General features: G+C 40.0%; 1 protein-coding gene across 4 annotated transcripts in view; it reads left to right on the top strand.

The window, feature by feature from the left end:
• RNF214 (ring finger protein 214) overlaps window positions 1-26,802 on the top strand; it is a 44,930-nt gene that overhangs the window by 17,199 nt on the left and 929 nt on the right. For all 4 annotated transcript variants that reach the window (XM_045080499.1, XM_045080500.1, XM_045080498.1 and 1 more), the window contains 8 exons: window positions 23,395-23,491; window positions 23,687-23,775; window positions 24,298-24,388; window positions 24,590-24,688; window positions 24,916-25,292; window positions 25,426-25,558; window positions 25,752-25,856; window positions 26,124-26,219. In XM_045080499.1, the coding sequence (XP_044936434.1) occupies window positions 23,395-23,491; window positions 23,687-23,775; window positions 24,298-24,388; window positions 24,590-24,688; window positions 24,916-25,292; window positions 25,426-25,558; window positions 25,752-25,856; window positions 26,124-26,219 (1,087 nt within the window). The remainder of the gene's footprint in view (window positions 1-23,394; window positions 23,492-23,686; window positions 23,776-24,297; window positions 24,389-24,589; window positions 24,689-24,915; window positions 25,293-25,425; window positions 25,559-25,751; window positions 25,857-26,123; window positions 26,220-26,802) is intronic.

Below are 26,802 nucleotides of genomic sequence, written 5' to 3'. Positions count from 1 at the left end.
CTGAGGCACCCTGGCACCCCTGGAAGCATTACTGTAGGTGTCATTTCGGAATCTGTACTAAATTGAAATCAACAAGGTACATGAAGATTTGTTTTGGAAATTTCTCACCAAATGCTAGTTTATGTAACTGGTATGTGTAGAAGCCCTCACAGCTTGCCTAGCAATCAGTAAGTCTGGTGAACATTTCCTGGGTGCAGAGCAGTGAGCCAGGCTCTTGCAACATCCTGTACGTGATCATAGCTGTCCTTCCTTCCATCAGGCTGCTCATTCCCAGTGAGTCTACACTTTGACCGCTTCATGTCCTCTTTCTTGTTCGGAGACCTCACTCCATCTCCCACCAGTCTTCCAGCTCCCTGGAAGCATGTCTTCCTCATGCCAGCCTTGGTGCACGTCCCGTGCTTGGATTACCCCCTTGGTGTTCCCCTCAGTTCTCTTTCCTCTCATTCTTCTGTAGTACTCCGGTCCTGGGTCAGGTCAGCCACCTGACTTCTCTGTCTTTACAACCGGGCTGCTGAGTGCTGCTGGAGACAACCCTCCACCTGTGTGTCTGCTAACATCACCTGAATCCTCGGGGCTCCCTCTTCCTCTCAGGGTTGTCCCAGACTTTTACCTCCCTTTCTCACCTTCCTCTCCCTACCATTTCTCTCCTTAGTTTTAGCAGATGATCTCGCTTTTTATTTCACTGTAAAAATAGAGAACATTAAGTGAAACCTCGTTCTGTTTCTCAGCTCTCAACAGACACAGCCATCCTTTCCTCTGGTCCCTGTATCTGAGTCTAAACTTTGTACCTGTATGTAACTTCAGTTCACTCTTGCTTCTGCCATTTCTCCAAACATGGCAGCACTATGTACCCCCTGTCTAAACTGAATAACCAAGAGTCATCCTAAATTCTCTCTTAGCGCCCTTTCTACCACATCTCTTTTACTAAGTCCTGTACATTCTTTTTTTTTTTTTTAAAGATTTTATTTATTTATTTGACAGAGAGAGATCACAAGTAGGCAGAGAGGCAGGCAGAGAGAGAGGGGAGGAAGCAGGCTCCCTGCTGAGCAGAGAGCCCGATGCGGGACTCGATCCCAGGACCCTAAGATGATGACCTGAGCCGAAGGCAGCGGCTTAACCCACTGAGCCACCCAGGCGATTAAGCCGCTGCCTTCGGCCTGGGTGGCTCAGTCGGTTAAGCAGATGCCTTTGGCTCAGGTCATGATCTCAGGGTCCTGGGATTGAGCCCCACATTCTCCCCCTGTCTGTCGTTCTCTCTGCTTGTGCTCTCTCTCTGTCAAATAAATAAATTAAATTAAATTAAGTAAATAAAATCTTTAAAGAAAAATTATCCTTCTCCCTGTTCACGCTGACCCTGGCAGTTCAGGATATCGTCAGTCCTAGATCACTGAGGTAGGCTATGAAACTTTCTATGCCTTCACTCTTCCTCCCTTTTCACTTGTATAGTACACAGCTACCGTAGAAATCTTTTTCACATCCACATCTGATAATGTCATTTCCCTGCTGAAAATTTTTCATAGTTCTTTATGGCTTTCAGGGTAAAGTTTTAACTCTTTAGCGTAGTATGGAAGGCCCTCAATGACCTAGTCCCTGTTCATGTCTCCAGCTATACTTTTACTGCTCCCCCAAAGAACCCTGCTGGTTTTTACTTACTGCTACCTGAACTCATTTAAAACTCAGCCTGTATTATCTACTCTAGAAAGCTTTCCCAGATCCTCCCCATCTCCTCCCCTTCACACATGGTGAAGGTTTCAGATGAGCCTCTGTATGCATTAGCATGCTGAGTATACCTCTGTCTTAACACACACCTCTCATGGTCTTTTTGTTGACCTGAATGCCTCCCCCATCATGTAGTTAGTTTCTTGAGAGTAAGTGTTTTGATGATCTGTTGCTGTGTAAAACAACCATCAATAACTTAATATCTTGGGGTGCCTGGGTGGCTCCATCTTTAAGTCTGCCTTCAGCTCGGGTCATGATCCCAGGGTCCCGGGATCAAGCTCCACGTCAGGCTCTCTGCTGAGTGGGGAGCCTGCTTCTTCCTCTCTCACTCCCCCTGCTTGTGTTCTCTCTCTCACTGTATTTCTTTCTGTCAAATAAAATCTTAAATGAAAAATGTATCTTAAAACAAAATAATTTATTATTTTTCACAGTTTGGGGAGTTGATTAAGTCTCGGATGGATGGTTCTGCTAGTCTCCTCTAGGGTCATTCCTGTAGCTGTGATTGGATGGCGGCTGGGACTGGAACACCCAAGATGGCCTCATTCATATTTCTGGAGCCTTGGCAGGGACCCCTGGAAGGCTGGGCCCAGCTGAGCCACAGACAAGTCTAGGCCATTTCTTACTCTTTCTCTCCGTAGTGTCTTTTCCCTGTCCAGGTGGTCTTTCCAGCAGAGGGGCCAGATTTCTTACTTGGTGGCTCAGAGCTTCCAAGAGTACAAAAGTGGAAGTTTCTAGGCTTCCCTAAGGCACAGACTTGGAACTGGCACAGGGCTATTTCTGCGGCATTCTTTTGGTTAAAATGAGTCACAGGGCCAGCGCAGATTTAGTGTTGGAGGGGGCTGAGCATGAACACCAGCAGGCCTGGTTCTTTGGGAGGGGTCCATATTTGGAAATCTGTTACTGCAGCAAGTAACACATCTCACTTAACTTTTTCTGCTCAGTATGTGTTAATATCTTTGGATATAGGGAATCATAGAAGTTATACAAATAGGAGATGCATAATTGGAGATGTTTTAGAAATATGCAGAGTGAATTATGGGGAAAGAATGAGGTTGGGACACCTACCAGGAAGCTCTTACAATAAACTGAGTTTCTAAGGATTGTTATAAGACTCATGATGGTGGAATGAAAAGGAAGAAATGGATTCTGGAGGAATCAGTGCTTGATTATTTTAGAGATTAAGGCTGGGGGAGATGTCAGACCCTGGGTAACTGTGTGCTACCTGGATAGTAATTGGAGTGGAATTCCCATTTTAAGTTCTGAGGGTAAGGGTAATGTGATGATATGAGACATAGAAGTTCAAATCCTCAGTCGGCCATTGAAAGTGGGACCCTGGAGTAGAAGAAATGCTTTGTCTTGGTTTGGAGTTGACTGCATGGTGGTGATAGTTACAAGACTGAAAGTGTTCCATGAGAGAAAGTGTAGAGTAGGGCTCAGTTCTGAACACTGAGGCACACCTACAGTTTGGGAGTACAAAGAGGAAGGGAAGGCAGAAAGAAAAGGAAACAGCTTAGAATAGTAATATGGGGCTTCAAAGGGGGAGGTGCGTGACAGTGTCAGAAACTGCAGGGAAGTACATGAGAATCAGGTCTGAGTAAAGGCCATTGGTAATTACTGAGTGTAACCAGCAGGGATTTGTAGGCAGAGGAATTAAATTACTGGATTTACTTTTCCCCCAGTATCTTATTATGAAGATTTTTAAACACTAGGAGAAGCTGGAAATGTTGTATCTTAACACTCACTCCCTAGACTCAACAATTAACTTTCTGCTAAATTTGTTTTAGGAATATCTTTCCATCCCTCTATCCATTCATCAGTCCATTTTTTTTTTTTTTTCTTTACGAAGTATATCAGAGTAAGTGGCAGTCACCAGTAACTTCACCTTTAAATCTGTTAATGTGCATATCATTAATTAGAGTTAAATAGTATTTGTGTTTCCTTTTTTTTTTTTTGGCAATGTATATGCAGTTAAATACATAAGTCTTAAGTATGGTGTTCCATGAGTTTTGACCAATGTCAAATGCCTGTGTAATTCAAACCCCGTTAAGATTCAGAGAATACTACCTTTATTTTTATTTTTATTATTATTTTTTTTTAATCTTTATTTATTTGACAGACAGAGATCACAAGTAGGCAGAGAGGCAGGCAGAGATAGAGAGGAGGAAGCAGGCTCCCTGCCGAGCAGAGAGCCCGATGCGGGACTCGATCCCAGGACCCTGAGATCATGACCTGAGCCGAAGGCAGCGGCTTAACCCACTGAGCCACCCAGGTTCCCGAGAATACTACCTTTAAATCGAATGGTCCCTTCACACTTTCCCAGTCTTTTCTTGTCTCTTCTTCCAAAGGCAACCACTGTTCTGATTTTCTCACTGTAAGTTACCTCTGCTTGTTCTAGAGTGTCACATAAATGAAATCATGCAGTATGTACTCTTTTGTCTAGGACTTCTTTCATTCAGCATCATGCTTTGACATTCATTCATGTCTCTATATTGTCGAGTAGTATTCCTTTTGTTAATATACGACAGTTTATCCATTCCCGTTTGAGAGGCATGTAACAGTTTCCAGATTTTGACTATGACGACTAGAGTTGCTGTGAATAGTCAAGTACGTCTTTGTGTGAGCATATGCTTTTATTTCTCTTGGGAAAATTTCTAGGAGTAGAATCACCAGGTTGTAGGGTAGGTATACGTTTAATGTTATAAGAAACTGACAGATGGGGGTGTCTGGGTGGCTCAGTGGGTTAAGCCTCTGCCTTTGGCTCAGGTCATGGTCTCTGGGTCCTGGGATCAAGCTCCGAGGTAGCATCGCATCACATCGGGCTGTCTGCTCAGCAGGGAGCCTGCGCTCTCTGCCTGTTTGTGATCTCTGTCTGTCAAATAAATAAATAAATAAAATCTTTTTAAAAAGTTAAAAACAAACAACCCCCCCCCCCAAAAAAAAGAAACTGACAGATCAATTTCCCAAATGGATATATACCGTTTTACACTCTACCTACAAGGTATGAGAATTCTGGTTGCTTCATATCCTTGCCTTTCAAGTAGTTGCGTTTCCTTGTGGTTTTATTTGGCATTTCCCTCATTACTAATGATGTTGATCACTTTTTCCATTTGCTTACTGGCCATGCATATGTTTGTTTGTGTGAAGTGTCCACTCAGATTTTTGCCGCCTGCCTTTTTTTGGGTTGTTTTTGTCCTTTGCCTATTGCAAATATAAAGCCCTTAGTCAGTTATATATTCTGTGAAAATGTTCTTCTACTCTCTGACTTAGCTATTCGTTTTTTAATTGTATCTTTTGATGAACAGAAGTTTTAATTTTAAGGCTATCTAATTTATCACGTTTTCTTTTATAGTTATTGCATTCTTTGTCCTAAAAAACCTTGGCCTACCCTGAAGTAGCAAAGGTGTTCTCGTCTGTTTTCTTATGGAAGCTTTATCATTTTAGCTTTTATCTTTATGATCCATCTCAGGGTAATTTTTGTGCATGGTGAGAAGTAGGGGTTGAGGTTCTTTTTTTTTTTTTAAGACTTTATTTATTTATTTGACAGACAGAGATCACAAGCAGGCAGAGCAGCAGGCAGAGAGACAGAGGAGGAAGCAGGCTCCCCGCTGAGCAGAGAGCCCAAAACGGGACTTGATCCCAGGACCCTGGGACCACGACCCGAGCCAAAGCAGTGGCTTTAACCCACTGAGCCACCCAGGCGCCCCTGAGGTTCATTTTTTGAGGTTCATGTGCCTATCTAGTTGTCCCAGCACGATCCTTTTCCCCCATTGGATTGTTTGACACTTTTGCCAAAAACCAAATGACATTTTGAGTCATCTATATAAATAGTGGGTCTATTTCTGAGTACTATTCTATTGCATCGGTATATTTGTCTATCTTTATGCCAAATCATGCTGTTATGATGATTATGGCTTAATAATAAGTCATGGTCACAAAATACAAAGTCTGCTTTTTTTTTTTCCAAGGTTCTTTGGACTTTGTACTATCTTTAGGTCATTTGAACTACCATATATGTTTGAGAAACAGCCTGCCAGTGTCTACAAAAACAAAACAAAAATTGGTGGTTCATAGTTTCTTTGAAACTGTAAATCAGTTTGGAGAACATTGACATCTTAATAATACTGAGCCCCCCAATCCATAAATATATATCTGTTTATTTAGATCTTTATGTTACCAACATTTCAGAATTTTCAGAGTATAAGGTCTTACACAGCTTTCTTTAGGTTTCTAAAGAAATTTTTTCCCAAGTATTTTATGTTCTTTGACACTATTTAAGGAGAATTAAATTTTCTCTTTTTTTTAATTTAAAGATTTTTACTTACTTATTTGACAGAGATCACAAGTAGGCAGAGAGGCAGGCAGAGAGAGAGAGGAATGGAAGCAGGCTCCCTGCTGAGCAGAGAGCCCAATGTGGGGCTCGATCCCAGGACCCTGAGATTATGACCTGAGCTGAAAGCAGAGGCTTTAACCCACTGAACCACGCAGGTGCCCCAGGAGAATTAAATTTTCAAAAAAATTTCCAACCATTTCTTTTCTTATTTTTTTTTTTAAGATTTTATTTATTTGTTTGACAGAGATCACAAGCAGGCAGAGAGGAAGGCAGAGAGAGGGGAGGGAAGCAGACTCCTTGCTGAGCAGAGAGTCCGATGCCAGGCTCGATCCCAGGACCCTGAGATCATGACCTGAGCCCAAGGCAGAGGCTTAACCCATTGAGCCACCCAGGTGCCCCAACCATTTCCTGCTAGTATGTAAAAATACAATTTATTTTGTATATTTACCTTATATCTACTACTTTGCTAAATTTACATATTAATGTTTTAGTTGTTTTATAGATTCCTTAAGATTTTCTACATAAACAATTATAGCTTTTATGAATATATAGTTTTATTTCTTCCTTTCAAATCTTAAGCCTTTTATCTCTTGTGAACATTAGTACACTGACTAGGACCTCTGGTACAGTGTTGAATAGAAGTGGTAGAGTAGACATACTTAGCTTGTTTCTAGTCCTAAAGGGAAATGTTTAGTATTTTACTGTTAATTGGGATAATAGCTATAGGTTCTATATAGATGCCCTTTATCATACTGGGGACGAAATCTTCAGTTTCTAATTTTTTGAGAGTTTTAACATGATTGGGTGGGTGCTTAGTTTTGTCAAATAGTTTTTCTGCACCTATTAAAATTATTGAATGGTTTTTCTCCTTTATTCTGTTAATATGGTGAATTATATTGATTTATTTTTGAATGTTAAGCCAGTTGTCCATTCTTGGGATAAACCCCCTTGGAAAAGATAAATTATTGTTTTTATGTATTGCTGGATTTGACTTGCTATTATCTTTTAGGGATATTTCTATCTATACTTACTGAGGCATATTATTCTACTTTCTTTTTTTAATTTTTAAAAATGTAATTATATCGGTTGCTTGAGGGGGTGATGTTAGAATCTCTATGATTATAGACTTTTCCTCCTTTTAATTTTGTGAATTTTTGTTACTTATATTTCGAAGTTATATTGTTAGATACATATACATTTATGATCATTACATATTCTTTTTTGTTTTGTAAGATTTTATTTATTTATTTGATGGAGAGAGAGATCACAAGTAGGCAGAGAGGCAGGCAGCGGGGTGGGGGAAGCAGGCTTCCCGCTGAGCAGAGAGCCCGATGCGGTGCTCAATCCCAGGACCCTGAGATCATGACCTGAGCCGAAGGCAGAGGCTTATTAACCCACTGAGCCACCCAGGCGCCTGATCATTACATATTCTTGATGAATTAGCCATTTTGTCATTATGAAATGTTTCTTTTTCATATTCTTTATGTTTTCTTTTTTAAAGATTTTGTTTATTTATTTGACAGATAGAGATCACAAGTAGGCAGAGAGGCAGGCAGAGAGAGAGATGGGGAAGCAGGCTCCCTCCTGAGCAGAGAGGGCCCAATGCGGGGCTTGATCTCAGGACGCTGGGATTATGACCTGAGCCGAAGGCAGAGGCTTAACTCATTGAGCCACCCAGACGCCCCCATATTCTTTATGTTAAAGTTTACTTTATGTGATATTAATATAGGTGCTGCATTCTTATGCTTATTTTTTACATGGGGTATATTTTTCCATCATTCATCTTCAACCTGTGTGTCATAAAGACAATATAATAATTGGATCTTTCTTTTTGATTTATTCTGACAAGCTGCCTTTTAGTTAGAGGCTTTAGTCAGTTTATATTTAATGTAAGTATTGATATGGTTGAATCTAGGTATACTCTTCTACTATGTAAATTGAATATTAATTCTTGAATATTTTTCAGAATTTTATTTTAAATTGGCCTTTCCTTTCCCAAATACACATCTGTTACATTAATTCACTGGCAACATTCGTTACAAAAATTACATGACTGCTGCTTATTTTGTATTAGACTTGTAATTTTCCTGGATAAGGAATTTGGGAAATTTTCAGTCTTAATTGTGGAAACTTGGAGTTATTATCCCTTAGATTTTTAACAAAGATTTTTAGATATAATATACATCAATAAAAGGCATTTATTTTAAATTGCATGTAGATGAATTTTTACAAATTAATCATGCATGTAAGCACCAACACAATCAAAGTATATAGCACATAGCCGTTACTCTCTAGTGTTCCTTCTCCATCACTGCCCTTTCTTCCTCTTAGTTCCCAGGTAAACACTTTGTCACTATAGATTACATTTACCTTTTCTAGAAATTTGTGTCTAGCTTTTTTCACTCAGCCTATTTTAAGGATTCATCCTTGATGTTATGGATATGAAATACCTCAATAGTTTATTCCTTTTCTTTTTTAAGATTTTCTCTTTTAGAGCAGCTTTAGGTTTACAACAAAATCAAGAGGAACATACAGAGATTTCTCATATACCCCTGCCTCCACACATGCATAGCCTCCCATTAATCAACATCACTTACCAGAATGGGACATTCTTTACTAAGGGTGAACCTATGCAAAGTCCATAGTTTACCTTAGGGTTCACTCTTGGTTTTGCACATTCTGTGGGTTTGGACAAATGTATAATGATGTATATCCATCATTATGATATCATACAAAGTATTTTTCAGTACCCTAAAAATCCCCTGTGCACTGCCTATTCATGTCCCCCTTGCACCTGTCCCCTACCAAGAGCCTCTGATTTTGTTACTGTCTCCATAGTTTTGCCTCTTCCAGAATGGTATATTAGTTGGAATCATACAGTATATAGTTATGTAAGATTGGCTTTTTTTACTGAGTAATGTGTATTTGAGGTTCCTCCATGTCTTTTCATGGTTTGGTAGTTCATTTATTTTTAGTCCTGAATAATAATCCATTGTCAGGATGTACCACAGTTTTTTTTAAATCCCTTCATATACTAGCAGATATCTTGGTTGCTTCCAGGTTTTGGCAGTTATGAATGAACATAAACATGCTGCTGTAAACATCCATATGTGGATTTTGTATAGACCTAAGTATTCAGCTTCTTACAGTAATTACAAAGAGTGCAATTGCTGGATCTAATGGTAAGAGTTTGATTAGTTTTGTGAGATATCACCAAACTGTCTTCCGAAGTGGCCGCACCATTTTGCATTTCCACCAGTAATGTATGAGGATTACTGTTGCTCACATCCTTGTCAGCATTTGGTATTATAGGTTTTGGCCATTCTTATAGATGTGTAGTGGTATCTCATTGCTGTTTTAATTTCCGTGTTTCTGATGACAGTTGCTGTGGAACATCTTTTCATATGCTTACTTACCATCTGTGTGTCTTCTTTGGTCAGGTGTCTGTTAAGGACTTTGAACCATGTTTTAATCAGGTTTATTTTCTTATTGTTGAGTATTAGGGGTTTTTTGTATATTTAACCATCCTCTATCAGATGTATCTATCATAAATATTTTCTCCCAGTCTGTGGTTTGTCTTCTAATTCTAGATACTATCTTTTGCAGAACAGAAGTTCTCAATTTTTTAAAAGATTTAATTATTTGAGAGGTGGGGGAGAGGGAGAGACAGAGAAACTTAAGCAGACTCTGCACAGAGCTGGTCACAGGTTGGATCTTAAAACCCTGAGATCATGACCTGAGCCGAAGCCAAGAGCTGGGTGCTCAACTGACTGCACCACCCAGGTGCCCCAAGACATTCTCAGTCTTGAAGTCTACTTTGTCATTTATTTCTTTCACAAATTGTGTCTTTGGTTTGTATCTAAGAAGGCATCACCACACCCAAGTTTGACTAGGTTTTCTTCTATGTTACCTTAGAAATTATATAGTTTTTGTTTTTTTTTAACATTTAGGCCTGTAATCTATTTTGAGTTAACTTTTGTTAAAGGTGTAAGGTCTGTGTTTAGTTTCACTTTTTGCATGTGCTTGTCCAATTCTTCTAGCACCATTTGTTGAAGAAACTCTTTGTTTCATTTTATGGCCTTCATTCCTTTGTCAAAGATTAGTTGGCTGTTTTTGTGAGGATCTGAAATAGACTCTTTATTCTGTTTTACTGATCTATTTGTCTGTTATTTTGCCACTATCACACTGTTTTGATTACTACAGAAAATACTTTATAGAAAGGCTTGAAGTCTGGTATAATTAGTTCTTCAAATTGGTTCTTTTCTTTCAATATTATTACAGCTGATCTTGGTCTTTTGCCTTCCATATAAACTTTAGAATTAGTTTGTTGACATCCATAAAATAACTTGCAGAGATTTGGATTGGCGATGCATGGAATCTATAGATCAAATTGAGAAGAATGGACATCTTGATAATGTTTGATTCCCTGTCCATCAATGTGAAATATCTCTCTGTTTATTTAGTTCTGTTTTTGATTTTGTTCATCAGAGTTTTACAGTTTTCCTTATAAAGATCTATTATATATTTTGTTGGATTTATACCTAAGTATTTCATTTTGGGGGGATGCTAATGTAAATGATACTGTTTTTAATTTAAAATTCCATTTTCTCATTGATAGTATATAGAAAAGCAGTTGACTTTTGTATATGAATCTTGTATCCTTCAACCTTACTTTAATCTCTTTTTTGTTCAAGGAGGGTTTTTTGATTCTTAACAATTTCCTATATAGATGATCATGTCATCTGCAAAGATATTTTTGTTTTCCTTTATAATTTGTATACTTTTGATATCCTTTTCTTGTCTTATTGCATTCTTCCAGTATGATATTGATGAGTGGTGAGAGGGACATCCTTGCTTTATACCTGATCTTAATGGGAAAGCTTCAGGTTTCTAACCATTATGTATGATGTTAGCTGTAGGTTTTTTGCAGCTAGTCTTTATCAAGTTGAGAAGATTCCCTTCTATTTCTAGTTTACTGAGTTTTTATCATGAATGTTGGATTTTATCAAATGCTTTTTTTGATAGGATCTTTGGTTTTTCTTTTTTAGTCTTCTGGTGGGACAGATTATGTTAATTAATTTTTGAATGTTGAACTAGCTTTGCACACCTAGGATAAATTCCACTTGGTCATGGTTTAAATTCTTTTTATATATTTTTTTAGATTTGATTTGCTTACATTTTGTTGAAGATTTTGCATCTTATGTTCATGAGCGATATTGGTGTGTGGTTTTCTTTTAATATCTTTGTCTGGTTTTGGTATTAGGTTAATGTTGGCCTCATAAAATGAGCCAGGAAGTATTCCCTCTGCTTCTGTCTTTTGAGGGAGAGTGTAGAAAACTAGTATAGCTTTTTCTTTTTCTTTTCTTTCTTTCTTTCTTTTTTTTTTTTTTAAGTAATCTCTGGGGGTACCTGGGTGGCTCAGTTGGGCATCTGCCTCCGGCTTGGATCGTGATCCTAGGGTCCTTGGGAAGGAGCCCCGCATCAGGCTCCCTGCTTGGTGAGAAGCCTGCTTCTCCCTCTCCCTCTCCTCTAACTTGTGTTCCCTCTCTTGCTGTATCTCTCTCTGACAAATAAATAAAATCTTAAAAAAAAAAAAAAAAAGTAATCTTTGCCCCTAATGAGATCCCTACCCTGAGATCAAGAGTCTTGCTCCACCAACTGAGTCAACAGGTGCCCTGGTCCAATTTTTTTCTTACATGTTTGGTAGTATTTATCAGTAAATCCTCTAAGCCTGATGCTTTTTTTGTTCTGGAAGGTTATTAATTATTGATTCTTGAATAGATCTAGGTATTCATTCTTTTTTAATGCTGAGTTGTCCATTTTGTGAATATCTCTTTGCAGTTATTCTACTATAAACTGGCTTCTATTCTTCCTGGTGAGAAGTCAGTGACCGTTCATATTATTGTTTTCTTCTATGTATTATGTCATTTTTTCCTATGGCTTCTTTCAAGATTTTCTGTCTTTCGTTTTCAGAAATGTGGCTTTGATCTACCCAGGTGTGATTTTCTTCATATTTTTCCTGTTTAGGGTTTTCTGAGCTTCTTAATCTGTAAAGTTATGTTTTTCATCAAATTTTGTGAAATTTTCTGACATAATTTGTATATATTTTTTCTGTCCCATTTCCTCCTTTCTTTCTGGGACTCTGCTTTCACATGTTCGTCACTTTTATATTGTCCTATAGTTCTTGGAGGCTCTGTTCATTTCTTTACTATGTTTACACTGTTCCTCATATTGGGTAACTTCTATTGATGTATCTTAAAGTTCACTTATTCTCTCTTGTATCATTTCTATTCTGTTGTTAAGCCCATGCAATGAATTTCATACTTCTGGTATTGTATTTTTCAGTTCTGTCATTTCAGTTTATTTCTTTTTTATAGTTTCTGTTTCTCTGCTGAAAATTCTTTTTTTTTTTTTTTAAAGATTTTATTTATTTATTTGACAGACAGAGATCACAAGTAGGCAGAGAGGCAGGCAGAGAGAGAGAGGGGGGAAGCAGGCTCCCTGCTGAGCAGAGAGCCCGACGCACGGCTGGACCCCAGGACCCTGGGATCATGACCTGAGGTGAAGGCAGAGGCTTTAACCCACTGAACCACCCAGGCGCCCCTCTGCTGAAAATTCTTACTTATGCACTTCTTGAGAACATATTTTTTCTGTCCTTTTGCATAGTTAAAGTAAATGCTTTAAAATCCTTACCTGCAGGGCGCCTGGGTGACTCTGTGCGTTAAAGCCTTTGCTTTCGGCTCAGGTCATGAGCTCAGGGTCCTGGGATCGAGCCCCGCATCGAGCTCTCTGCTTAGCCGGGAGCCTCCTCCCCCTCACCCCCTGCCTGCCTTTCTGCCTACTTGTGATCTCTGTCTGTCAAATAAATAAATAAAATCTTAAAAATAAATAAATAAATAAAATCCTTACCTGCTAATTCCAGCATCTTGGTGACCTTGAAGTTCTTGTCCATTGATTTCTTTTTTTTTTGGTCGACTAGGATTTAGAATCACGAAGGATCATTCTAAATAAGAAACCAGCATCAAAAGTACATACTATCTATTTACATCAAGTTCTAGGATAGACAGATCTATAGTGAGAGAAAACAGATCAATGATTGTCAGTGGCTCAGGGTAGAGGAGAGAGATTGATTGCCATATAGTAAATATCCAGGCTTGCAAACCATAAGTTTCTGTGGCAACTACTCAGCTCTGTTGTTATAACTATGAAAGCAAACATGCACAATAAGTAAATAAAATGAGCATGATTGTGTTCCTCCAAAAATGTTACTTATAAAAAGAGGTGGCGGCCTGAATTTGACTCACAGGCCATAGTTTGCCAACTGCTGCTCTTGACTGTGGATCATGTTTCCTGTTTCTCTGTGTATTGGTAATTTTTGGTTGAATACTGACTTGTAGAGACTCGGGATTTTGTTCTATTTCTCCAAGAAGTCTTGGTTTTTATATTTTTATTTATTTATTTGTTTGTTTGTTTGTTTAAGATTTTAATTTATTTGACACACAGAGAAAGAGATCACAAGTAGGCAGATAGGCAGGCAGAGAGCAGGGTTGGGGGGAGGCAGGCTCCCCACTGAGCAGAGAGCCCTACCAGGGCTAGATCCCAGGACCCTGAGATCACGACCCGAACCAAAGGCAGAGGCTCAACCCCCGGAGCCACCCAGGTGCCCCTAGTCTTGGTTTTTAAAAAAAAAATCTGTCACGGGGCACCTGGGTGGCTTCGTGGGTTAAGCCTCTGCCTTCGGCTCAGGTCATGATCTCAGGGTCCTAGGATCAAGCCCTGCATTAGGCTCTCTTCTCAGCAAGAAGCCTGCTTCCCCCTCTCTCTACCTGTCTACTTGTGATCTCTCTCTGTCAAATAAATAAATAAAATCTTAAAAAAAAAAATCTGTCACATTGGGCTTAAACATCAACATCCAGTTACAGTAGTTCTCAATTTTGTCCTTCAGTTCTCAAGCTGGTAAGCCTGTAAGATTTCTATCTCAGTTTCAGCCATCAGCATAGAGCTGGCTAGGGTTGGCCCTTGGGCAAATAACTACAAAACAGGAAACAACAGTGATACTCACTTCTCGCAGGTGTCAAGTCTTCTCCAGTTTATGGCTGGTTCTTGTTTGCTGTCTAATGCCTTCAGATAGGTGCTTTTTTTTTTTTTTTTTTTTTTTTTTAACATTTTGTTTAGAATTTATGGCTTTGACCTGTAAGATGTTGGTCTGTTAGAAGCAACTCTGTCCTTATTAGAAGTGGAACCTCTCCAGATTTAATTTGTAGGATAATTCTGTCCACATCAGATTAGATGGGCTAAAGTATCAATCAGCTGGTGTCAGGAAGACAGAGTTTCAGACAGACAAAATGAAGGTCTGATCTAATTGCAAAGGAACTGAGCGGGGGGTATTCTGAGGTAGGAATTGGTAAGATTTGTTGACCCCTACAGAGAGAGGAGGTGTAATGACAATGAGATGTCTGAGAAACAGAAATGATAACTATAGGAAGGGGAATAGGTTGCAGTGGCTTTGGAGTGGGGTTTGCAGATTCTTTTCTTTTTAACTGCAATTTATGGAGGTATACTTTATATATGATAAAATGTACCAATTTTAAACGATGAATGCAGTCACAGAACCCCAGCAGAAAAATGATATACAATATTTCCACTACCCCCCAAAATTCCTTGCCTCCCCTACCCTGAGCCATTGGCAACAACTGATCTACTTTCTCTCACCACTGCAACTTCATGTAAATAGAATCATATAGTACATAATAGTCTTTTGTTTAGTATAAAGCTTTTGTGATTCATCCATATGGTTGCATATATCAGTAGTTCATTCCTTTTTTATTGCTGAGTAGTATTCCATTATAAAATTTTATCAGATTTGTTTATGTATTAGCTACTTGTTGGACAATTGTTTTGTTTTCCATTTTTAAAGATTTTATTTATTTATTTGACAGACAGAGATCACAAGTAGGCAGAGAGGCAGGCAGAGAGAGAGAGAAAGGGAAGCAGGCTCCCTGTGGAGCAGAGAGCCCAATGCGGGGCTCGATCCCAGGACGCTGAGATCATGACCTGAGCCGAAGGCAATCTATGATAAATAAAGCCACTCGGGTGTTTCTGTGGATGTTTTCTTTCTTTTTTTTTTTTTTTAAAGATTTTATTTATTTGACAGAGAGAGATAGCGAGAGAGGGAACACAAGGGGGAGTGGGAGAAGGAGAAGCAGGCCTTCTGCTGAGCAGGGAGCCTGATGTGGGACTTGTGCCCAGGATCCTGAGATCATGACCTGAGCTGAAGGCATACTCTTAAGGACTAAGCCTCCCAGGCAACCCATGTTTTTTTTCTCTTGGGTAAATGCTTAGGAGTGGAATTGCTGGGCCATATGTTTGCTTAACTTTATATGGAACTGCCAAACTGTTTTCTAAGGCTGCTTTACTATTTTGCATTCCCACCAGCAAGTGTATAGTATTGCCGTTATTCCGTATCATCACCAATAGTTGGCATTATGAGTCTTTTTAGTTCTAGGCGTTTTCAGTGTTTTAATAGTATCTCATTGTGGTTTTAGTTTGCATTTCCATAATGACTATTGATGTTGTGCATCTTTTCACGCCCTTATCTGTATCTGTCATTCTTCGTTATTTTTTTTGATGAAGTATCCATTCAAGTATTTACCCATTTACAAAAAGCATGTTGTTTTCTTATTGAATGTTCTTGACACAGCCCTTTCATCAGATACGTGTTTTGCAGATATTTTTCTCCCTGCCTGTAACTTGCCTTTGTGTTTTGTGATGATGCCTTTTGAATTGCAGAATTTTAAGTTTTGATGAAGTCCATTTTTCCTGTTTATCAGTTTTTTTCTCTTGTGGCTTGTGGATTTTGTGTCCCAAGAGCTCTTTGCCCAACCCAGAGCAAAAATCAATTTAAATAGAAGAATAACATTGTTTACCTTTTTGGAAGTCTCTTTTTTAGTGGAAGAAGCTTAATTCTCCTATCTTACTTCTGTAAGTAATCCATTGCAGTATGGTGATTTGATTGAAGTGTGTGAAGAAAATCTGGTCATCACACAAGTAGTTGGAAAGGTGAGGAGTATTTTAATAGCTTAAAAAATTTTTTTTTAATTTCTTTAAAGGGACGCGTGGGTGGCTCAGTGTGTTAAGCCTCTGCCTTCGGCTCGGGTCATGATCTCAGGGTCCTGGGATCAAGCCCCACATCGGGCTCTCTGCTCAGCAGGGAGCCTGCTTCCCCTCTCTCTCTGCCTGCCTCTCTGCCTACTGTGATCTCTGTCTGTTAAATAAATAAATAAAATCTTAAAAAAAAATTCTTTGAAGTTTTTATTTGAGAGCAAGAGAGAGATTGCATATGAGTGAGAGGAAGGGCGGAGGGAGAGAGAGAAGCAGATTCTCCACTGAGCATGGAGCCTGATGTGGGGCTTGATTCAAGGATCCCAAGATCATGACCTGAACCGAAGTCAGACGCTTAACCAACTGAGCCACCCAGGCACCCCTTAGTAGCCTTTTTTAGATAATTGTGGATATTCTTTTTTGATAGTCTCCCAAAATAGTACTGGTGATAGTTTCTTAAAAATTAGTTGAATCCATTGGCTTAAGTTATACTTTGAATGGATTTTTTAACTGTGTTGTATCAGGGAAGACAAACTTCCCTCTGCCCTATTGGGTTTAATGTCTGAGTCCTGCAATTAAATTGACAAAAGGGAGATTAACAGGAGAGCAGTTTACAAGTACAACTTGTATATGTGTGGGAGAGTTGAGTGATGAGTAACTCAGAAGGTGGTTGGAATTTGGGGCTTATCTGCCATCTGAGTAGGTGGAGGGGAGCCGGGAGAAAGGCACTTATGGGAAAACCGATGACTTCTTAGGAAGGTGGGGAGAAAGGGGACTTAAGGGGCTTTTTGGAAAGATAAGTGGCTCTTCAGGAGAACAAACAGATTAAAAGTTTGTGATAATATTTGTCTATACAGGTATGAGTGGTTTTTCTGTCTCTTTCAGAACCATAACACTCCTCTACAGAAGGGATTTGGGGTAGTTTTTATTCACATTCTGTCTCCTGGGAGTAGATCCGCTCTGAAGAGGAATTTATGACATCCTTATTTCCCAGAAGTTGCTGCTTTTTAGGCAGATAAGGGAAGCTCCCAGAAGGCTTTTTTCTGCATCTGTTGAACCTCAGATGTCTTCAGCTTAAAATCATCTTTATGCCAAGTCTTTAGTTCCAAGTGGGTTCCAAAGTGGATTTGGTAACACAGTGCATTGATAATTTGGATAATACTGGTTTAGAGTTACTCAGACCTTCTAAGTGTTGACATGTTTTTATCATATAGCCTTTAAGGAATCTTATTTGTTTATGTCACTGTTGATCTCATCAGAATAGTCTGTAAGTAGTGGGGAATCCTTTAAGCTACCAGTGGCTGGTATAGATTTTCCAAAATTCTAATTTTTGCTTGAAAGCTCAAAATTGGTTGTTGGCAATACAGTCAATTGTTTTCTTTGTAATAGCAAGAGTATTTCATTCATTTTCAAGGATATATCTGCCAAATACTCAAGTTCAAATATCCATAGTTTGTCTTTCATTTGTTCTTTTAACTAAAAATGGTGTTTCATGAAAAAAAAGGCTAGCTCAACTCACAATTCAAATGGTATCACAAGTGCTTTTCCATGAGACAACCACATACTTGGGGGCATGTAACATTTTATCAAACAGAATATTTTAAAAATATGTAGTTAGAGGTCAGGATTTAATTAAATTATTATTTTGTATGTCTTCATCATGACATCCTTAAGTAAAGCTTAAACCATGACAATAAAAGGTCAGTCAGCTTAGGTTATGGGAGCATCACTTGTGTTTGTTGCCAGGAATTCATAGACAACATTCTGTCTGATGCTTAGTTGGTGCAAGTACTAGATGAATAAAATCAAGATAGCGAATCTAACTGCAGTTGCAGATTTGTCCGTTTGTGAAGCAGAATTACAGCTCTGCAGAAGAGATCTTAACTCTCTCACTTCAGCTGTGAAGCAGAATCTTTAATTTGATGAGTTACTATGTCATTAAAAAGGGACATTGCCGTGACTTGTTTTACTGACTTTTTATCCAGCAGGCATGTAGCAATGTCAGCTGGACAAGGTTGTGCTTCTCCGGTTAATGAAGTACAATAATTTCCCTGTAAGATGCTTCAGCAGCTTTTTCATTTCTGGTTTGAAAGGCTTTAACAATTTTTATGAATTTTAAAGACTTCATCACATCTGCGTTTAAAATAGGCCCTTTTTCTTTAAATTCTGAATGATTGATCTTGAAATGTCATTATAACTTAACTGGCACAATATAACTAGAAAATGTTTTGTGGCTTAAGATGAAGTAAAGTAAATTATGAATGTCTGTAAAGGCAAGCGAAAGATGGCTTTTGTCATACTTTTGTTTCTTATTTATAATTCTGCCCAATTTCTTTGGAGTAGATTCTTTCTTTCCATGAGTCAGAAAACTGTAGGCCACTGCGCCTTTTTTAGGATCTTTTAGATGTATTACATTGCAGCTATGGGTTGAGAAAGTGAGTCTTCTAATCTGTCTTTTTTGAGCCAATGATTCATTTTTCAATGTAAGAGGAAAGAAAATCTGGTATTTGTAATACATTTTCTTTTAATTTAGAAAAAAAGTTAAATTCCAAAGTAATAAATTTTATTTAAGATTTTTATTTATTTACTTATTTATTTGAAAGAGAGGGAGAGCGTGCATGAGCAGTGGGGGGCGGGGGACAGCAGAGGGAGAGGGAAAAGCAAACTCACCACTGAGAAGGGAGCCTGACATGGGGCTCAATCCCAGGGTGCTGAGATTGTGACCGAAGGCAGACCCTTAACTGACTGAGCCACCCAGGCACCGCTAAAGTAATACATTTTAGATTTAACTTAAAAATAGAGAAAATTTTCAAAAATTAAAAAAAAAAATTATTGCAAAAATAAATTAACAAAAAGTACTTGTTTCCACCCAGATGCCTGGAGAACTTGGAAATTTTATAGTGATTATTTACACTAATGAGATTATAGAGATTATAGCAAGTATAACTAAAGATAGCTAGTAAAAGCACAACAGAGGTACGGAGCAGGAAAAAAAAAATTGAGACCTTAAATTATGCCCTAAACCTATTACTTTAGAGCATGCTAGAAAACATGAGAGTACAGAAGCATATATTCCATTAGCTATCATTGACAATACCGTCATGTGTCCTGTAGCCTCAGGAAAATCCACTGTAGACTTGTGAGGGGATGGGAGTGACAGAGGCAAGTAACTTCAGTGTCATTATGAAATAAGTTCCAGCCTTACAGACCAGGCCCTCAGAGTGTTTTGGGGCCTGTGGACTATCCTTTGCAAACTGCTACTCTAGATGAATTCTTCCATATTTAGGGCTCCCACTACTACTGTCTTTAGGGTTGTGACACTCATTTGCGTCCCCAGCCCAGACTACGCCACTGAGCGTTGGACTCGTGTGTCCACTGTCTGCAACTTTCTGGACCTCCCTCAGCCAAGCGCTCTCTTCCTCCTTGGCCTCTGCCCATGCTGTCTGTTCTGCCCAGTTTCCTCATTCTCTTCATTTGCCTGGCAAACTGTCTAGATTGTGAGTTTCTTGGGGCAGGACCAGGGCATCTTTATATCTCCAGGTTTTAGCATAGTGCCAAGTACACGATGCTGCTCGGTAGATGTTGTTGAATTAAATTAAATCAAGGAAGAATTCCAGCCTCATAAACAATAAGTTTGCAAATCAACCCTGAGGTAAATTTTTCTGCTTATGTCTGATCTCATGCATCCTGTATTGGTTTATATTAGTGTTAGTTTCAGAGTAAAGGATTTTATAACTTTCACCCCTGTATATTAACTTACTCAACAGTTTTTGTTTTGTTTCCTTTTGCCTTGCCTAGAGTATAATATATTCTAAAAAAGAGGGTATTTGGGGTGAGGATACAAACATCTTAATTTTTACCTTTGTCTATGACCATGGAGAGTGTTTCACAAGAAATTTATCAGCTTCTGCCTATTAGAATCATCTGAATTCCACCATGCCTTATGGAAAATTCATATACATATATTTTGGTTTCTCTGAAAAAGATGTTCTACCATCCCAATGAGAGAACTAACATTTACTCAATTCTTCCTATATGCCAGAGACTGTTCTGTGTGTTTTACATACACTAATTCCTTTAGTATGCTAACAGCTCTATGAAAGGTAAACTCTATTGCTATCCCCATTTTATGTTAGGAAAATGAGGCACAGAAAGATTAAGTAACTTGCCAGAGGTCACATAGATAATAATATGGTCTGGATTTGAACTCAGAGCTTAGTTCGGCTTCAGAGGCCATGCTCTTAACTACTGTGAAACTCTTAACTACTGCTTCCTCATAAATCTAGATACATTACTTTTATCATTAACCTGTGTTAACAATAATAATAATGCTTATTATTATATAACATTAATATATAATATATATAATAATAATATATAATATGATAATAAGCTTATTATAAGCTGTACTTGTTAGCTGTATTAGTTATAATTGTGAAATTGTAAATAAGTTAATACTCAAATAGATAATAGTGTATATGTACAATGGATGGTTATTTAGAAATCAAATTCTTGAAGAATACTTACTGCTATGGAAAAGCACGTTTGGCTGAAAAAGTAAGAGAAAGATCACAGTTTCTGTTTGAAAGCACACATAATGGACTTATATGTGATAAATATATAAATATTTATTTTAAAAGACTGGAAAGAAGTATATGAGTGATTCTTTGTATTACAATTGTGAGAAGGTAAATTTGAAAAATACTTTTAAAAAGTCATTTGTTCAGGGTCGCCTGGGTGGCTTAGTCTTTGGCTTTGGCTCAGGTCACGATCCCAAGTTCCTGGGATACAGCCCCGCATCAGGATCCCCACTCAGTGGGGAGCCTCCTTCTCCCTCTCCCTCTGCTGCTCTGCCTGCTTGTCCTCTCCCACTCTGTCAAATAAATAAATAAATAAATAAATAAAAATCTTTTTAAAAAAAAAACACAAATTGATGTTTGTTGGATACTTCCCATGTACTAGGTCCCATATTAAATTCTTCATGGGTGTTTTCTCAGTAAATTTTCCCATCAGTCCCATGATCTAGGTATTACTCATTTTTCAGATAAAGAATCCTAGAACGATTATATAATTTGTCTAGGGTCATATAGCCAGTAAGTGAGAATTGGAACCTCTATACAAGACTCTTTCTGTTCTGTATTTTATAAAATTTTCATAAGTTACGTTATTTACATGATCAAAAAATTAATTTTATAAATCATGCAAAAATTGGGAGCTACAAGTCAGACTTATACGACCTGCTAGAATTTACTTATTTGAGCCATCAGTTCCCTAAACTAGCTATGCAAAATAACAGAAGTCTGGGACTCGGAAGAAATGAGATGAGGCATTTAAAAAGTTTAAATAGACTCACTGGTTTCTCTTCTACCAAGAATTTTTTTTGACCATTTACCATGGGGAACTGATTATTTTTCCAGTGTGAGTTGCAGGCCTGATGCATATGTTATAGGCTAGTTAACATATGATAAAGCTGAGAATTTTTGACTGTTTAAGAATTCCTTAACTATTTTTGTTGTGGTTTCTACTGGTTCCTTTTGTATCGTTGGATCCCAAAGTAGATGTAGCCAGTGCCCAAAGAGAAGATTACTGTATGTGAATATGTGGACTGACCCCCTCCCCATGGACATGGTAGAAGGATTTTTCTTATAGAAATATGTATCTATAGTTGACAAATGTATTTAATGAAAGAGATACTCAGTGACATCTATAATCTTCAAGAATAACATCAAACACAGAAGGCAGCTGTCCCATTTTTCTGTAGTTATCCCACTGTAAGCAAAATGGGTCACTGAATGACTCCATAGCGTATTTCACATGTCCTTATGGTAAGAGAAATTCTGACTCCTCGTGTGATTTTTAATTTGAGGAATATGTGTCATAGCAGGAAAACACAGTTACCTATAAACCTTTGTCTGACGAATCATTAGAGAATTCTTATTTTGGCAGGAGGTTGGTTTGGAAATGACAATACATAGAGATCAAGGAAGAAAATGCCCACCTGGTCATTTCTGTTACGTGAATAGACCTTGTCAGTAGAAGGGCAGACCCGTGGTGAATCTGTGAATGAATGTGTGTGTGTCATCTTATCTGTGAAAGAGGGAGCAGGGAGCATGAAGGACAGGGTCACATGTAAGGCGTGTAAGGCTACTGCTGAAATAAAAGGGGACTGAACCTATTTCTTTTACCACAGAAAAGTGGGAACATTTTTCTCAAGATACAGCTCTTCCCAACCTTTTCCTTTTCTTTTCGACTTTTTAAAATACAGAGAAAACATTTCAGCATCTCCATATTCTTTCCACTTACCCACTGATCTGGGTAATCCTTTGCTTTCCAGCCATAAAACTTGATACAGTCCAGTGCCATGTAGTGAGCTCCTTCTGTGGGCTCTGTTCCATTAGTCCTGAGTACGGTGCTTGACTCTGCCACCCACGGCAAGAGCTCTGGGAACAGGTGCACCGGGTGGTTGGTCACCCTGACCCTGTGCGTGTATGTTACGTTGCAGGGATGGGGCTGGGAGGGTGGCGTGAGAAGAGAGGACGCTGATGGAAAGGGGAAGTTCTGAGGTGTGAAGAGAACAGTTTTTTCTTCTGAAGAATGTTTCCTATGGCTAAGCAAATATGAAAGCCAGCGTCTGTGTGCTGAGTAGTGAGTCAGAACTTGCTGCATTAGACCTGAGTATTAAATGGGTCTCTGTGTTTGGTCCTGCACTCTTCATTCCTGTACTAAAGGACAAATGGGGAAGTAAGAGGTATAGCGTAATGATTCTCATAGAACTTTCTGCCTGCAGTGGGCTTTGGTTCTAAGTACACTCTTTCCTGCTCTGGGCAACCTTACTTTAGCAAGTGGAGATGTGAACATGTTTACCTTTTTTGTTAAAGATTTTGTTTATGTGAGAGAGTGAGCAAGCACAAGCAGGGGGAGCTGCAGCGGGAGAGGGAGAAGCAGATTCCCCACTGAGCAGGGATCCCGACACAGGGCTCAATCCTGGGACTCCAGGACCACAGCCTGAGGTAAAGGCAGACCCTTTACCATCCAGGCGCCCCATATTTTTACTTTCAAATATAGGGCCTTTATGCAATTATGGACCACTTTTAAACATTCTTTGTCTAGATCTGTATGAATACTTAGAGTAAGACTTCCTATAATATACCTGCTAGATCAGTTTCAGGTTTTACTTCTGCCTTGATGTCCCTGAGCAATCTTGTCTTTCTCCCCTCTCTTGTTCTTGGTTTTTGACCTTACAGAGAAGTGTGGGAAATGGAACTGGATAGACTCAAGAATCAGGATGGCGAAATAAATCGGAACATTATGGAAGAGACAGAGCGGGCCTGGAAGGCAGAGGTGAGAAGAGCTCTTTGGGAAAGCCTTGATTTGGGGCTTCCAGATAGTATAATCTTTGGGTGTGGTGTTACACCGCTAAGCTGTACAAGTATTATACCATACAGCCACTAAGCACTTGTTTTAACTAGCTGGGGGTAGCTTCGTATATGTAAAATTAATAATGTGTATGTGTGTGTGTTTGTGTGGTTTCCTTAGATCTTATCACTAGAGAGTCGGAAGGAGTTGCTGGTATTGAAACTAGAAGAAGCAGAAAAAGAGGCAGAATTGCACCTTACTTATCTTAAGTAAGTACCCTCCCATTAGAGAGTTTTAATGGTCCTGCAGTTTTGCATTTTATCGGTGGTTTGGTTTGGTTAGTTTTCTGAAACCCGAGGCTTGCTAGTCTGGCACTTACTCTGTCTTCACAGGAACCCCAGGGCCACCTCTGTCTGCACAACAGCCATGGTTTAGTGATTTCTCTTCCCGTATCTTACAGTTTTGTATTTTTGATTGTGTTGGTTCCAACTGCATAAACAGTATCTCTTCACGGTGTCAGAGCGTAACAAGTATCTTTGGAGATTTGTTTCTCACTCTTTCTGCCATGGAATCTGGAGGACCCCTGTGGCATTTCCAGGCAGACCAAAGCCCTCTCTCTGTGGTTGGTCCTCTTTCTCTAAGAATTGGCTTTAAAGATGCCTGACTTAGAGTGAAGCGCACGAACCCCGGCCTCTTCCTGCCCCTGGTTGACCAGCCACTGTCCTGCTAGCTCCGAGAGCCAGGAGCTGGCCTTGCTCTAATTCTCTGAATTCCTGTTGGTTTCTTGAAAGGTCAACCCCCCCAACACTGGAGACAGTTCGTTCCAAACAGGAGTGGGAGACAAGGCTGAACGGAGTTCGGATGATGAAAAAGAATGTTCGGGTAAGTGTTGTACTGTGTGACCTTTGTGTCACGGTTCAGTCAGTGCTTACACCTCTGGTGACTGGGAGGGACCTTGTACATTGTCACTGAGGGCCTGCCCCACCCCTGCCTTTGCTCTCCCGACACCGGACGATGCCCTCTTTCTCGGGCAGCTTACTCAGCTCAGCAGAAAGGGTAATCTGCTCCTGGCTCTCTTTCTAGGACCAGTTTAACAGTCATATCCAGTTGGTGAGGAACGGAGCCAAGCTGAGCAGCCTTCCTCAAATCCCTACGCCCACTTTGCCTCCACCCCCATCAGAGGTGAGAGGGCTGGCGTGGGGGCAGTCTGCCTTTCTGTGCTGGTGGCACAGCCAGAGTCTTCTACTTGCTCCTTTTGTGAAGAGATTGGTTTTACTACTGGTATTATTTATTATAACATTATTATTGGTATTATCTGGCCTAAGAATTACTCACTGATTTCTGCTCCAGATTCCTAAACTTTCATTTTTGTCCTTTCTCTCTTGTCCTTCACCTCTCCCGCTCTATAGACAGACTTCATGCTTCAGGTGTTTCAGCCGAATCCCTCTCTGCCTCCTCGGATGCCCTTCTCCATTGGGCAGGTCACAGTGCCCATGGTGATGCCCAGCGCAGATCCCCGCTCCTTGTCTTTCCCAATCCTAAACCCTGCCCTTTCCCAGCCCAGCCAGCCTTCCCCGCCCCTTCCTGGCTCCCATGGGAGAAGTAGCCCTGGCTTGGGTTCCCTCGTTGGCCCCCACGGTCCACACATGCCCCCTGCTGCCTCCATCCCGCCTCCCCCAGGCTTGGGTGGTGTTAAGGCTTCTACTGAAACTCCCCGGCCCCAACCAGTAGACAAACTGGAGAAGATCCTGGAGAAGCTACTGACTCGCTTCCCCCAATGCAATAAGTAAGTATCTTTCAGGACTAATTTTAAAAAAATGTGTCAGAGAAATGTGTGTGGTTGAAAATAGGGGAGGTTTCCTGGGTATTTCCCACAAGGACAGCGTAGAATCTGTCTCCTTCAACATACGGCTTCTTAGGGCCCAGATGACCAACATTCTTCAGCAAATCAAGACCGCACGGACCACCATGGCAGGCCTGACCATGGAGGAGCTGATCCAGTTGGTAGCAGCCCGCCTGGCTGAACACGAGCGGGTGGCGGCCAGTACTCAGGTGGGAACTCAGACCTGCTCAGGTGGGGGAGAGGCAGGTTTCGGAAGAACTGGGGGTGACACACAGCACTGCAGCCAGGGGTCTGTAGCCTGCTGTCTTCCTTTGTTGGAGTGGGAAAGTAATGATTTCTTTTTGTTACCTGCTCTGTTGCTCAGACTCTCTCTCCTAACTCTGACAATATTTCTGCCCACAGCCCCTCGGTCGCATCCGGGCCTTGTTCCCTGCTCCGCTGACCCAAATCAGTACCCCAATGTTCTTGCCTTCTGCCCAAGTTTCGTATCCTGGAAGGTCTTCACATGTAAGGCTCTTTTTCTTTGAAAACTGGGATGTGGAGAAGCTAGGGGGTGAGGAGGGACCAGGTTTACAGGTGGAGTGCAGGGAAAAACTGCCCTCTCATCAGCTGGGCTGTTGGCCGCCCCAGCTGAGAAAACGGAGGTGCTTCCAGCAATAATCTGTATTTGAACTTCTCTTTCTTTTGGTATAAACTCTTTTAGCATCATGGACAGAAGAGGCAAGGAGACCCAGAGGTTCCTTACTCTATGGCTGTCCCTCCTCTGTCCTGCAGGCTCCAGCCACCTGTAAGCTGTGTCTAATGTGCCAGAAGCTTGTCCAGCCCAGCGAGCTGCACCCAATGGCTTGTACCCACGTGCTACACAAGGAGGTGGGTGCTGCTGACCTTCTTCCTTGCCACTCCTTTGCTGAGTTTTTCCTCAAACATGTTGCTGTGTTGATACTCATCATTAATATCTCAGCATGAGGTTTTCAGTAGGTTGTGGCTTTAATAGTCAACAGAATTCAGAATGCTGGCAGCTAGGATCTCCCAGCTTCCTCTCCCCCCATTCTCTTTAGGGGACTGGGTGAGCAGCACGTCCTAGAGCACTGATAGGTTACTTTCTTGGAACACTGACAATAAGACCTAAGTATCTAACCATTGTTTCAAATATAGCATTTTCAGGAGGCTGCTTAGACAAGGATGGAATAGGGAACCTGAATGTGAGATTAGTAAATCCATTAACAGAACAGCTTGGAGGTCTGCCTGTTGGGGATGATCTTCACAGACTGACAGGTTATTCCTATGGTGGATTATGTTACCAGACAGAGTTAAGTCTCCCAGCAGCAGGGATGATTCCTTCTTTACTGTTTTCTTTTGTTCGTTTTTATTTTCCGAGAGCCAGCAACTGAATTTACATCTAAATTCTTAGGGGAGAATCCTGAATAAGATTTGAGGGTGGTGGTATCTGGAG

The sequence above is a fragment of the Mustela putorius genome, unplaced genomic scaffold, assembly GCF_011764305.1.
Source record: "Mustela putorius furo isolate JIRA1106 unplaced genomic scaffold, ASM1176430v1.1 tig00000460_pilon_pilon_pilon, whole genome shotgun sequence".
In the NCBI taxonomy this organism is placed as follows: Eukaryota; Metazoa; Chordata; class Mammalia; order Carnivora; family Mustelidae; genus Mustela; species Mustela putorius.
Note: the sequence above shows the minus strand (reverse complement) of the source record. Positions and strands in the feature narration are given on the sequence as shown.